At 37.9% G+C, this 11,409-nt stretch overlaps 1 protein-coding gene and 5 non-coding genes across 6 annotated transcripts; 3 read left to right on the top strand and 3 right to left on the bottom strand.

Moving 5' to 3' along the window:
• The first annotated feature begins 45 nt into the window (after positions 1-45).
• trnal-uag (transfer RNA leucine (anticodon UAG)) lies at positions 46-127 on the top strand. Its single transcript has one exon. It is a non-coding gene; the product is annotated as a tRNA-Leu (tRNA).
• A 336-nt stretch (positions 128-463) lies between these two features.
• Positions 464-537, bottom strand: trnat-agu (transfer RNA threonine (anticodon AGU)). Its single transcript has one exon. It is a non-coding gene; the product is annotated as a tRNA-Thr (tRNA).
• A 161-nt stretch (positions 538-698) lies between these two features.
• trnas-gcu (transfer RNA serine (anticodon GCU)) lies at positions 699-780 on the bottom strand. Its single transcript has one exon. It is a non-coding gene; the product is annotated as a tRNA-Ser (tRNA).
• Positions 781-1,193: 413 nt separating this feature from the next.
• Positions 1,194-1,324, bottom strand: LOC130412566 (U8 small nucleolar RNA). The gene has a single exon (XR_008905379.1). It is a non-coding gene; the product is annotated as a U8 small nucleolar RNA (small nucleolar RNA).
• Positions 1,325-1,957: 633 nt separating this feature from the next.
• trnal-aag (transfer RNA leucine (anticodon AAG)) lies at positions 1,958-2,039 on the top strand. The gene has a single exon. It is a non-coding gene; the product is annotated as a tRNA-Leu (tRNA).
• A 264-nt stretch (positions 2,040-2,303) lies between these two features.
• Positions 2,304-9,912, top strand: vamp2 (vesicle-associated membrane protein 2). The gene is made up of 5 exons (XM_056737275.1): positions 2,304-2,844; positions 5,355-5,460; positions 5,584-5,742; positions 5,978-6,029; positions 6,128-9,912. Coding segments are annotated over exons 1-5 (336 nt in total). The 5' UTR covers positions 2,304-2,842; the 3' UTR covers positions 6,145-9,912.
• Positions 9,913-11,409: the final 1,497 nt, after the last annotated feature.

Genomic DNA, 11,409 nt, shown 5'->3' with positions numbered 1-11,409 from the left:
AAAGCCTTCTTAGTTTTCTTAGTGCTATTCCTAATATTTGCTCGTGGTAGCGTGGCCGAGCGGTCTAAGGCGCTGGATTTAGGCTCCAGTCTCTCTGGAGGCGTGGGTTCGAATCCCACCGCTGCCAAATACGGTTTTGTCTACAGTAATAATCTTTTGGTTTTGTCTTAAGTAATAATCTTATGGTTTTGTTTTAAGTAATAATCTTAACAGCCCTTTTTGTAGACTACGAATGAACCATAGAGCACGTTTCTTTAAATTCGATACCTCTCTACATCACTAACACTCTTAAAGGGTAAAAATATAACGTTACTTTATACACACTTTTCAGAAAGACGTACGCTCTAAACCGTTCAATGCTATTAGCTCAATGAATCACACTACGTGCTTATATTTGATGGTCTATATGTTTTTGTTTAACTTTAAAACCTTTTACAAATTTACACAATTTCTAATTTTGAAAAGGCACCGCTGGGATTCGAACCCAGGATCTCCTGTTTACTAGACAGGCGCTTTAACCAACTAAGCCACGGCGCCCACAATCTACGATCTTAAATATTACTTTTTGATTATACGTATATGTTCCCTTGTTACTTCACAATTTCGTATGATACTAATCAAAAGGGAATACACTCACCCACTGCCCTTGTAATTCCACCTAACAAAATACCGCGTTAACTTCAAAGCCGTAAAAGGGTCGACGAGGATGGGATTCGAACCCACGCGTGCAGAGCACAATGGATTAGCAGTCCATCGCCTTAACCACTCGGCCACCTCGTCATCATGCCTGCACGGTCGGTTTGTATGGCTAAATATATATCCCGTGAAATACAGTGCCATGACATGTTGTGATATTCAAAACAAAGATATATAACTATGCAGGTCTACAATAATGGCATTTTAATTCTCACAAGGGTAAATACAGTTAGCAATTAAACACGACATTTTCAATGAGAACCGCCCATTTCGGCACCCATTTATAAATATATATGTAAAGAGGTACTTACTAATATATGTTATTCACTCAATACTAACTTGCAATGTGTTTAATATTCATTAAGGTCGTCGAGTTTAGGGTAATATGAGGACTATTCATCGAATGAGTTTAAGTTTAAAATGACTACTAAAACCTATAGCTATAGATGTAAAAAATGTTATTTAACTTTTCTTAGTATATAATACAGTGAGGGTGGCTCAGAAAGGATTGTTAAGGGGTTGCGGCCCTCAACAAATACGGAACATAATCACGTATTCATTTAATCCAATCATCATAATCTGAAACCTTATTTCTAAGGTAACAGGTAAGGATGTACCTCACTAATGCAACGCAATAACGGGCTCGAAATGCATTTGTAAACGGAACAAGTATTTCCAACGATGGTTGTCTTAATAAAAAAAAGTTACAAACCATGTTTTGTCGATGTAAATTATGCTATATTTAATTCGTGGTTGATGAAAAGAGCCCGGGAAATTACATTTTTTTTTGTACATTTTACAGATTCGATTTAGTTTTGTTGGGTCCAACATTACCATGCTGTTTTTTTTCTGCGATTCTATTGGTGGATGAGAAAACCGTTTTTGTAGTTTAAGTTTACACACTTTTAATACAATTTCGACAACAGTTATATAAATTGATGGATACATATCTTTTAAACCTTGCCTACATTTGTGAAATCATTTAATTAAATGATTTAACATATACTCCAGAAAGAAGGGAATGATCCACATAATAAACGGGGAGGGGCTTTGGCTGTCCTCCATTGTGTTTACGAGCACAAACAAAACGGAAGTGTGTGCCTTTATTGTGAAATTAACTGTTAATACCACACATTTATGCAGACCCTGACTTGAACTATAACGCATAACGTACATTGCTAACTATAGCTAACTATACAAATATATAATACTAACTGTATATTTATATTTATCTACGATGTACGTTCACATGTAAACAACAGGTAGCGTGGCCGAGCGGTCTAAGGCGCTGGATTAAGGCTCCAGTCTCTTCGGAGGCGTGGGTTCAAATCCCACCGCTGCCAAACACTTTTGATTTTTCTCAAAGTACGGACTCGCTTTTATTGTCACATCGGCAAAAACATAAGATACTCAAACAGGACAAAAATATCTAAAACATTTTAAACTCCGAATTTGGCACTAGCTACAGTTACGTATACCATAACACTGCATCATAAATTTGGATATGTCTATTTATAAAATGCTCGATCTTCACATTGACGTACAAGTAAACTAACGTTAAACAAAACGATTGGGCTCAATCGTGCATACGCAGGCTGCTCCTTCTCCTCTTCACACACCGCCATTTTGTTTACGTTTTAGCAATCGTGATTTATACATAAACGAACCACAGGCATGTGGAGCGAATGAAATCCAAACATGTATGTCCTAACGTCGTTCAGTAGACGACGAGCCCCTCAACGTTACATATCCAAAGTCTGTCCGACTCTACCTTACAAAATTGCAAACAAGCAATGAGCATCCTCCATCTCCTGCCTCTCATGGTCACCACTTGCAGCTTCCCGGATGACCAGTGACGTCAACGAGTCATCTTTGTTCATCTAATCCAAGCATCTATTTTTAATGTGTACATAGTGACAGAAGCGAGTAGCGGTAGAGCGCCTTTATTATAAAGGAAATAATAGCGAGGCGCGGCACGAATTTAAGGCGCACATCACAGCGTAAAAACCCTTAGAAACTACAGGGAATACCGTATCGCTGGAATAACCTGGAGAGTGCATCTTTTATCCCGGAGAGGGAGAGAAACGCCTGAGACAGCGCGTTCATCTATACGCTTCTTGTAGACGCACGCAAAGACCGGTTCAAAATGTAAGTAAACACATTCCCTTAACTAGATCAGTTATCGGGTTTTAAAAAGCGATTATTTTCTGGATTAGTAAAGGAAGTTTGCTCTCTTTTGCATCGGAAGATCAGAATACAGTACAAAATATATACAACGAACAAAATAATACCGTATCGGCGGTTGTGGTTTTACATTTATTGTATATAACGTTAAACATTTGTGCACATATATTACTTATTATCCAACGTTAGATAATAATACAGCCTACTAATGACCAATATTTATTAATTTATTGTAACGTTACCACTTTTGAAACATTTCATTTACCACAGCCATAGTAAATACTCACGGATCTATTTAAATTATAACCTAACGTTAGATGCTTTTCGCTTTATTCTGGTGTAACGTAAGAATGAAGTGACAGTGACTACAATCACGCCTAAACACCGGATTGGACTGGTTTGGCAGGAATTGGTGACACGCTTTTAGAATTAAAAATTTCGCGATATTTGTTGTAGTCTAGTCGTCTATCCACCCACATCGTCGTGTTGAGAATATTAATCTAAGTTTTTTATTAAATAAAAATCACCAAGTTTTTATCTCAGTTAGCACAAGGCCCACATTGTTGCACGCATGGCCCATCATCGATTTTCACGAGTGACATTGTGGATATAAAATGAAAAACACGTAGAGTTTCTGAGTCATCGAGCTCACCGACACTGTGTATCAAGATGTGAGATTCACGCGAGTTGTGGGGGTTGGTAAACGGGCGCTCGTGTGCTCATGGACGGCAAGGAAACCTTTCTTTCACGTTCTAACGATCTTGATCTGATCTTGTAAGATACAGTAAAGCAAAAGCTGTTTGGTATATTTGGTTTGGCTAATTGCAAACGAGTTGTACAAAGGGCGCAGGTGTTCGTCTGCTGGAATAAAATGGCCGTGGCTGCATCTTTTGTGCGCTTTTCTAGACGCGCTCGTTTAACCGGTTCAACTAATGGAAACGATGCACATTCTCAATATAATGTGCATCATGTACCATTTCTTACTCAGTACTTTAATAACGACATCACTGGACCTACAGCGCGATTCATGGTGGATTTATATCGCTGTGTAAGGATCTATCGCCTACCTGTAGCATAAAACAAGTTTCGTTATTTCATTTACGTGAGGTTTAACCTGATAACCTTCACATATATGATCTGACAGCCTATATGTGTTGATCGTGACGTCAGAGAGACACGCACGCGCCTAATGAAGGCCTTGTGTGGGGGGTGGGGATGCTGTCCCCATCATTCATATGACCCTCACCAGTCACATGTAAAAATTAAACAAAAGAAACAATATGGAAAATTCTTCCCTGAATTGTACTGTAAAATAACAGTAAGTTGTGTTTCTTACTCACATTTTAGATGTTAACACATATGTTTTATTATTTGTCAGGGAGAGTATGAAAAATGGCCTTGCATAACCAGGCAGCTGTCAAGACACAATACTGTGTGGGCATGTGTTTGTTTGCTCTTTACTAACTCTGTGTAGGTTCAGTCAGTGCGTATAAAGCATTTTAGGTTTTAAACGAGAATTCTTGCAGCGTATTATATTATGTGCAGCCATCACAGCTTTAATGATAAGAACACTGGATTTTGACCACTCTCAATTTGGACAGTACATCCTTAAATCTGTTTCATCACATCACTTTTATAAATAATTAGTTATAGGCTTGTAGATATATGAATAGATCAAATATTTTTGAAATAAACATATAATCAGTACAATTTCTGGTTCTTTCATCGGATCGCAATTATGAAATGTATTATTGGATTTTAGAGATGGATTTGTGCAGATAAGATTCTGACTTCCCTGAATGTGAGAGTCCGACCACCAGAACTTTTAATTTAATAGTCATCACCTAAATCAAAGCGCTATTGATGCTTTTCCTCTGAGTAAAGATGAGAGCAGGCGAGCTTTAATGTATGAATATAGACTTTTGTAAACGGGAGTAAAGGGAAGTAACACAACATCATAAATATGCTCATCTTGATTTTCAGTTCATTCACCTCTTTTATTCATTTCAAAATGTGATATTTTTTATCTCAGTGAGAAAACGCCCTGCATGAGGAGGGCTGACAGGGATTAGATGGGGGATGTATCAGAGGTGACCTCCAGAGTTTTGTCTTCCTCTGGTGGTTAAGACTTGTCTTAGCATGGAGACATTGAAACCCAGTAGGAAAACCGCAATCGATATTTACTGTTTTCCTTTTCTTTGCATTAACAAATGCAAAATGTTAGTATTTAATCCGGACTAATCATGTTCATGTCCCCCAAAAAACAGCAACCATTTTAGTAAAATCTACATTAAATGGTACAATTGTGTCTTTTAATACTACAGCTAGCCAACATTTTAAAGCAATAATACCCCGAATGCCAAAACACTACCAAGTTACAGATCTGTATATGCAAGTATCTTTCTGTCACGGTGGTTGTTGTATACTTTCCTGTATAAAGCATATTGATTATTGCTTGTATGTTTGTTTCTTAGGTCTGCCCCAGCCCCTGGCGGTGCCCCTAACCCAGAGGGAGGTAACCAGCCTCCCAACCTCACCAGCAATCGACGCTTACAGCAGACACAGGCTCAGGTGGATGAGGTGAGTGAACCCATTCCAGCAAATCTCGACATCTTCGCCTCCATTCAAGAAACATATCGATTTGTCAATTTTAAGAACCGGCGTACGCTTTTGACTTACTAAAGAACCTCTATCTATTTTAAGGTGGTTGACATTATGCGTGTGAACGTAGACAAGGTTCTGGAGAGAGACCAGAAGCTGTCCGAACTGGATGATCGGGCTGATGCCCTGCAGGCTGGAGCCTCACAGTTTGAGACCAGCGCTGCCAAGCTCAAGAATAAATACTGGTGGAAGAATGCCAAGGTAAAAGTGTCAGATATATAGCATACAAATCAAGTGTTTGAAACCAAAGGCGCTTCTTTGATTCTTTAATTATTGATACAGTAAAATGTATGCGTAAAGGCAAAAATGATTTGCTTGTATTAGCGGTTAAATGTACGGCAGTTAAAATGACAACATAACTTCAAAACAGATCATTGAGACAAATGTATAAATGTACGATCTGAACATCTGCTCTTTTTTGCCATATTTTCTGTAGATGATGATTATCCTGGGGGTGATATGCGTGATTGTCCTCATTATTATCATCGGTAAGAAAAAACCTGCATGTGAAATAATTCCATATTAATTCCACACTGATATTGTCGCTTATAAATGTTGACAATAAACATCATCTGCTTCTCAACAGTGTACTTCAGCACCTAAAGCACGATGTTCCTACCCCGCTCTAAACTCGCGAACGCCCGATTCGGAGCCACAGAGAAATCCCTCGGGAAAAAAGATGAGAAAATGACTTCTCGCAGCAATCTATTTATTTGCCCTAAATCAGTCTAAATCTGCCCCTTTCCTGAAGCCCCCTTGCCCCCTGTCTCCACTGCCTCACAGCTGGACCCCTGTAACTTCTCATCCGTCCTGTAAGTGAGTGTGTGGCCATGTGTCCTCTGTAAATACCTCCGGCTTTTCTGAACTACTGTTCGTACACTAAACTCTCGATTCCTCGTGAGAACAACAACCGAGAAAAACACAACCCTTAAAATATGATAAGATTATACAGTATATATTTAAAATGGTCTTTGTAGAGTTTTATTCTGATAATGGTTTTTTGTAGTTTGTGTGTGAGTGTGCGTTTGTATATTTTTTTAAGTTTTGTAAGACTTGTTTTGCTTCAGGTTTAAACTACTGCCTCTTGATCTGGGTGTTTGTATCTTGCACGCTCTATTTCACTCTTTCTCTTACTCTCGCTCATGTATTGGTGTAGTTTTGCACAAGTGATAGACTCCATTATCTACTAACTCGATATTTCCAGATTTTTTCCTTGTCACATTTACTCTGTCTCTGGACTTCACATTGCCCCCTCAAACCATTACTTTCTTTCTCACAAAAAGTACATTCTCTATCCGTAAACTGCCACAACAAATTGGACCAACGACTGTAGATGTTTATCTTAATTTTTGATGTCTTTAGTGTCTTATCTCTTAAACATTCCTCTACGACAGTGTAGATTTATGCTGTCTTAAAACACATACAGCTAAACTAAGTGTGTTTTCTTAAGGAATTAAAACGTGAGTCTTAACCTCAACTGACCTCACAAAAAATCACTTGGGTTTGTGAAAGTACATTGCGCTGTACGTTAAAGAAAGTAAATATTTATAAAGTGCTACTAAAATCACAAATCAGGGACAGAATTGGCGCTGAATAAAATCTTTTTTAAAGGCCAGAGAATCTCCATACGGAGAGATGCGTGAACGCGAATCTGACAATAAAGGGGAAATATTATCATGCACAAAAAGCTTGTTTTCGATGGCGCTTTTTTAACTGGTTAGACTGCAGGTGCAATGTGAGAGAACCATGTGTTGTGTTACTTTCTCGTGTCATATCAGCCTTTGTCAGAAGTACTGCCAAACCAATACATTAACCTCAAATGAATTCACCCGTCTGAAAGCACACTGTTTTATTTTATGACATCAAAGTGAGCTTGTCTTAACATTCATGGTTCTCTTTCTTATATCTAGAATCTGCCTTTTTAGTTTTTATTCTTTGAATTGTAGATATAGATTTAAATTATATTTTTGCATGTGTAGCAGGCAAAAAAAGGGACTAGCTCTTTCGCTGCTGTTGCCATGTGCGCAGCAACTACCTTTTTGTCACTCGCCTCTCCGTGTGCCTGTTTATTGAGTTCAGCTGTAGTTTACACAACGCCAACCACCTGAGGGGAGGTTTTTTCCTGGTTTCGTTTTCATCGTGCCCTTGTCGGTGTGCTATTGTGCATGTACACGCCTCCATCAGCATCACCCTTCAGTCTCACCCACCCAATCTGTCGACAAGAAGCAAGCCAGGCATGAAGTGTGCACACGATCAACCCCCTTCCCTAGTTTAGGCGTGTGTGTCCGTTTTCAGTGCACTTTAATTTCTATGATTAGCTTTTTTCTTTTCAAACTCTTTGTGAAGAGTTTGCATGCGTGGATTTTAAGACTCTTGTTGCGGAGTATTCCTGCTTCGACTTGACAGATTAGACTGCTTAGAGAAGGGGGTTTACCACGGCAACGTGGTTACATGAAGATGAGATGAGATGTTTATGAACAGATTAGCTGATGAATTGTGACAGGAGGCGGGGCTATTGTGAAGGGGCGGTGCTAAAGCAGTCATCCCGATTTGAAGCCTTCACTCATTTATTCACCATCATTTCTCTTTTTTAAAAGGAGACGGCCTTAGTACATTTCATTTATTTTCAGTATTTCATTTATCCCACTCATTTTGGCCTAATTTAATAGAAAACAACCAAAGATCATAATATATCTTGCTTATACTGCCAATTGCCATCAAAACAGGTTTAGGGACAAAACATTTCCCTCATTCTCTGACAGATCTCTGGTTTTTAAAAAAAGGGAAAAATGCAAAAACCCCCTCTCTGTATTTCCAGGTCTATCTTTATTTACTTGAATATTTTTAGTATAATAAAAGTTGCTATGATTGCGGACAGGAAAATGAATTTACACCCAGGAGACTGATGTATCCCCAGATCTGAACCAGATAGCACAACCATTAAGTCTGTCTTTGTGATGCTCTGTATAAAACTTGAAACGTAACATTTCTTTGCAGCTGTTTGAAGAAAAAAGACAAAAAAATCTATACTGTTTTGTGTTGTAGTGTGGGGTTCATATGGGGGAAGGGGGTCCTATTTTGTTTAAGATTTTATTATCCTGAGAATTAAAATGCAAACACTAGAATTAGGATAAATACAGCCAATGTCAAAATAGGAAGACTGACAAAATGATTTATTCTGTTATGCACATTCTAAGATTCTTCTCCCAGGGGTTTTCAACATTGTAAAGGGGTCTACATTATAACTAATTCACAAATGCAATGGGGTAGGATTCTAAAATGATTAAAGAAGCTTCACGAAGAGGATTATAATAGGGAGCTAAAAATCGTATGTGCTTTCTTTTGTGACTGTGTGAAGATATTTTCTGTTTCGTCTTTGCACTTTTGCTTCGTTCAGAAATGTGTGGGCTGAGAGAGATGGTGGGAGAAGTTTTGTCACGCCAGCTTGTTAAAAACATTGCATCTTCCTAATTGGAGGGAACCAATGAAGATGCAAAAGAGACAGTAATTTCTCCATTACACACATCACGCAGTTGTTTAGATTTAAGTTTTGTTTACTTTAAGCAGATATTAGTTAAGGCTTTGCGCCGATGCTCTGTGGCACGGCGTTAATGTACTTAGTCAAAAATTTTTTTTTATATATATACTTTAAGATAAGAACGGCGACCTAAGATATCTAAGTAACACTGGAAACTGAACCCTGCCTTATTAAAGGTTAGAGTTTTTCTTCAGAAAGCTTGTATGTACAAAGTATGACTGCAAATACCAACTTTACATGGTTGCTATCAGTTCAGAGATGTGCTGTTGTTTATTGAAGGTTTTTAGGGTCGGGACAGAAAATGCATACGAGCAGAATTTCAGAGGTTGGTCCTGTAGAGTTTTGCGCTGGTCTACTAGAAATGCATTGAAGTGATAGTCAAGTTGTTGTATTAATTTAACAATGTTCATATATTAATTTATTTATTTTATTTATGGAGGTTTGTGTAGAAAATGTTCTAGATTGGTATTACCCCTGTTCCTCTGGACTTTTTGGAGGGACTAGGCTGGAGGGTCACAGGTAATACAGTCTAAACACAATGTTAATTTTTATTTTACGACATAAGTAATAATTGAGTGAATTTTAAACAGAACCAAGTACATTGTAACAGGGAATCATTTGGCAACCAGACATACGTAAAATCAATTGTAGAGTAATCTGTCAATGTCTATTATAAGGATGAACATCTTGGGAAAATATATATATACATATACATATATATATATATATTGCAAAAAAAGACCTGTGTTTATTGTTCCGACTTAGAAATTAAAATGTGTGTGTGTGTGTGTGTTTGAAAACAATGACAACATTAAAATAAATATATAAAACTGTTCTGTGTCGATCATTTTTTAAATGCCACTTAAATGCCACCTTAAAAACAAGGTTGTGTGATTATCTGAGACATATGTTTTGTTCTGAGAGGATGTTTACAATCATGATCCCTTTCGAGAACACATGTCAACAGACTTGATTGTAAGGGAGATTGGTGTGAATAAATGTGAATGATACGAAACAGCAGAGGCTCACAGTCACAGAATGATTCCTGCAGTCATCTGTTGAAACAGATGGTCATATGTTTATACTGCAGAAATGCCAAGTAAAGTCAAAACGCAAAAGCTGTATTTATTATAGTTTTTTAATACAGTTAACTGAAAGGAGAAGAAATTGGAGAATTGAAACTTTGAAATATGGCTACTGGAAAAAAAGTGAGACAAGAGGTAATTGGAAGATTAGCTGAGGATTTTAGGAAATAAGCTTCATGCAATAACTGATTTAGCATTTAGAAACAACTAACAGACTTTTAAAAACAACAAAACAAGTCTTTCACCAACACAACGACGGCTGCAAGGACCTGTAACCACAGGGACATGAAAGCAACATCAAACGACCTACACTAGACAACTGTCTACACAACGGCTTAGATACAGGTAACTTAAGATGGCAATGCACACATGTAGAAGACTAATTAACACAAACTACAAAACACATGACACAGGAAGTAACAGAAAAGTTCACAAACACATGGAATACACAGACTGTGATCATGACAGCGATAAAGGCTTTTCTGATTCAGAACTAAAGGAAATTGTCTTGAGGTATAGTATCCATGTCTAAATCCACAATTTAAAACCACACATTTTTGTTTGTGCGTGTTTTCTCTAAACATAAGATATTCTCCAATAAATGAAAAATACTTGACTGCAGTCTGTCTATTCTATTCTACTTTTCCCAGCAGTAAATTATGTGTAAAGGTGAGCAGGGCACATCCTAGCTCGGGTTTAATTGTAATACGTTAAAAGGCCATGGGTACGATCCCAGTGAGTGCACAATCTCAGAAACAAGTGTAAAGTATGATGCAATGTAAGTCGCTTTGGTTAAAAGCGTCTGCCACACGCGTAAATGTAAATGGTATACAGTGCACCTCACGAACCGGCTGCAATTCCCTCGTGTACCACCAGGTGTTAGCGAAAACCAGTTTGGGAAACCCTGCACTGAGGAAACGGTGACTTGTGATATAAGTCACAAATTTGGACGATGTACATAACTTCGAACATGATACTAATGTTGTAGCATCGTGGTATTAGCTGCTAAAGAGATGTTCACTTCTTAACTATTTATTTGGTTACGTAGTTGCTTTTGCAAATACGTGCATTGTGCCAGAGCATCACTTCACATGGTTGAATATTGAGACTATGATACATTTGTATCAAGCTAGATGAGTGCTGTCATGTGACAAAGTGGTGACGTAAGGAAGATCGGGTCCAAGCATCTATTTATTTCACGCGGAGCTGCAGCTTAAGCATGTAATAAGCTCTATTACTTACATT

Source organism: Triplophysa dalaica, chromosome 22 (genome assembly GCF_015846415.1).
Source record: "Triplophysa dalaica isolate WHDGS20190420 chromosome 22, ASM1584641v1, whole genome shotgun sequence".
Taxonomy (NCBI): Eukaryota; Metazoa; Chordata; class Actinopteri; order Cypriniformes; family Nemacheilidae; genus Triplophysa; species Triplophysa dalaica.
Note: the sequence above shows the minus strand (reverse complement) of the source record. Positions and strands in the feature narration are given on the sequence as shown.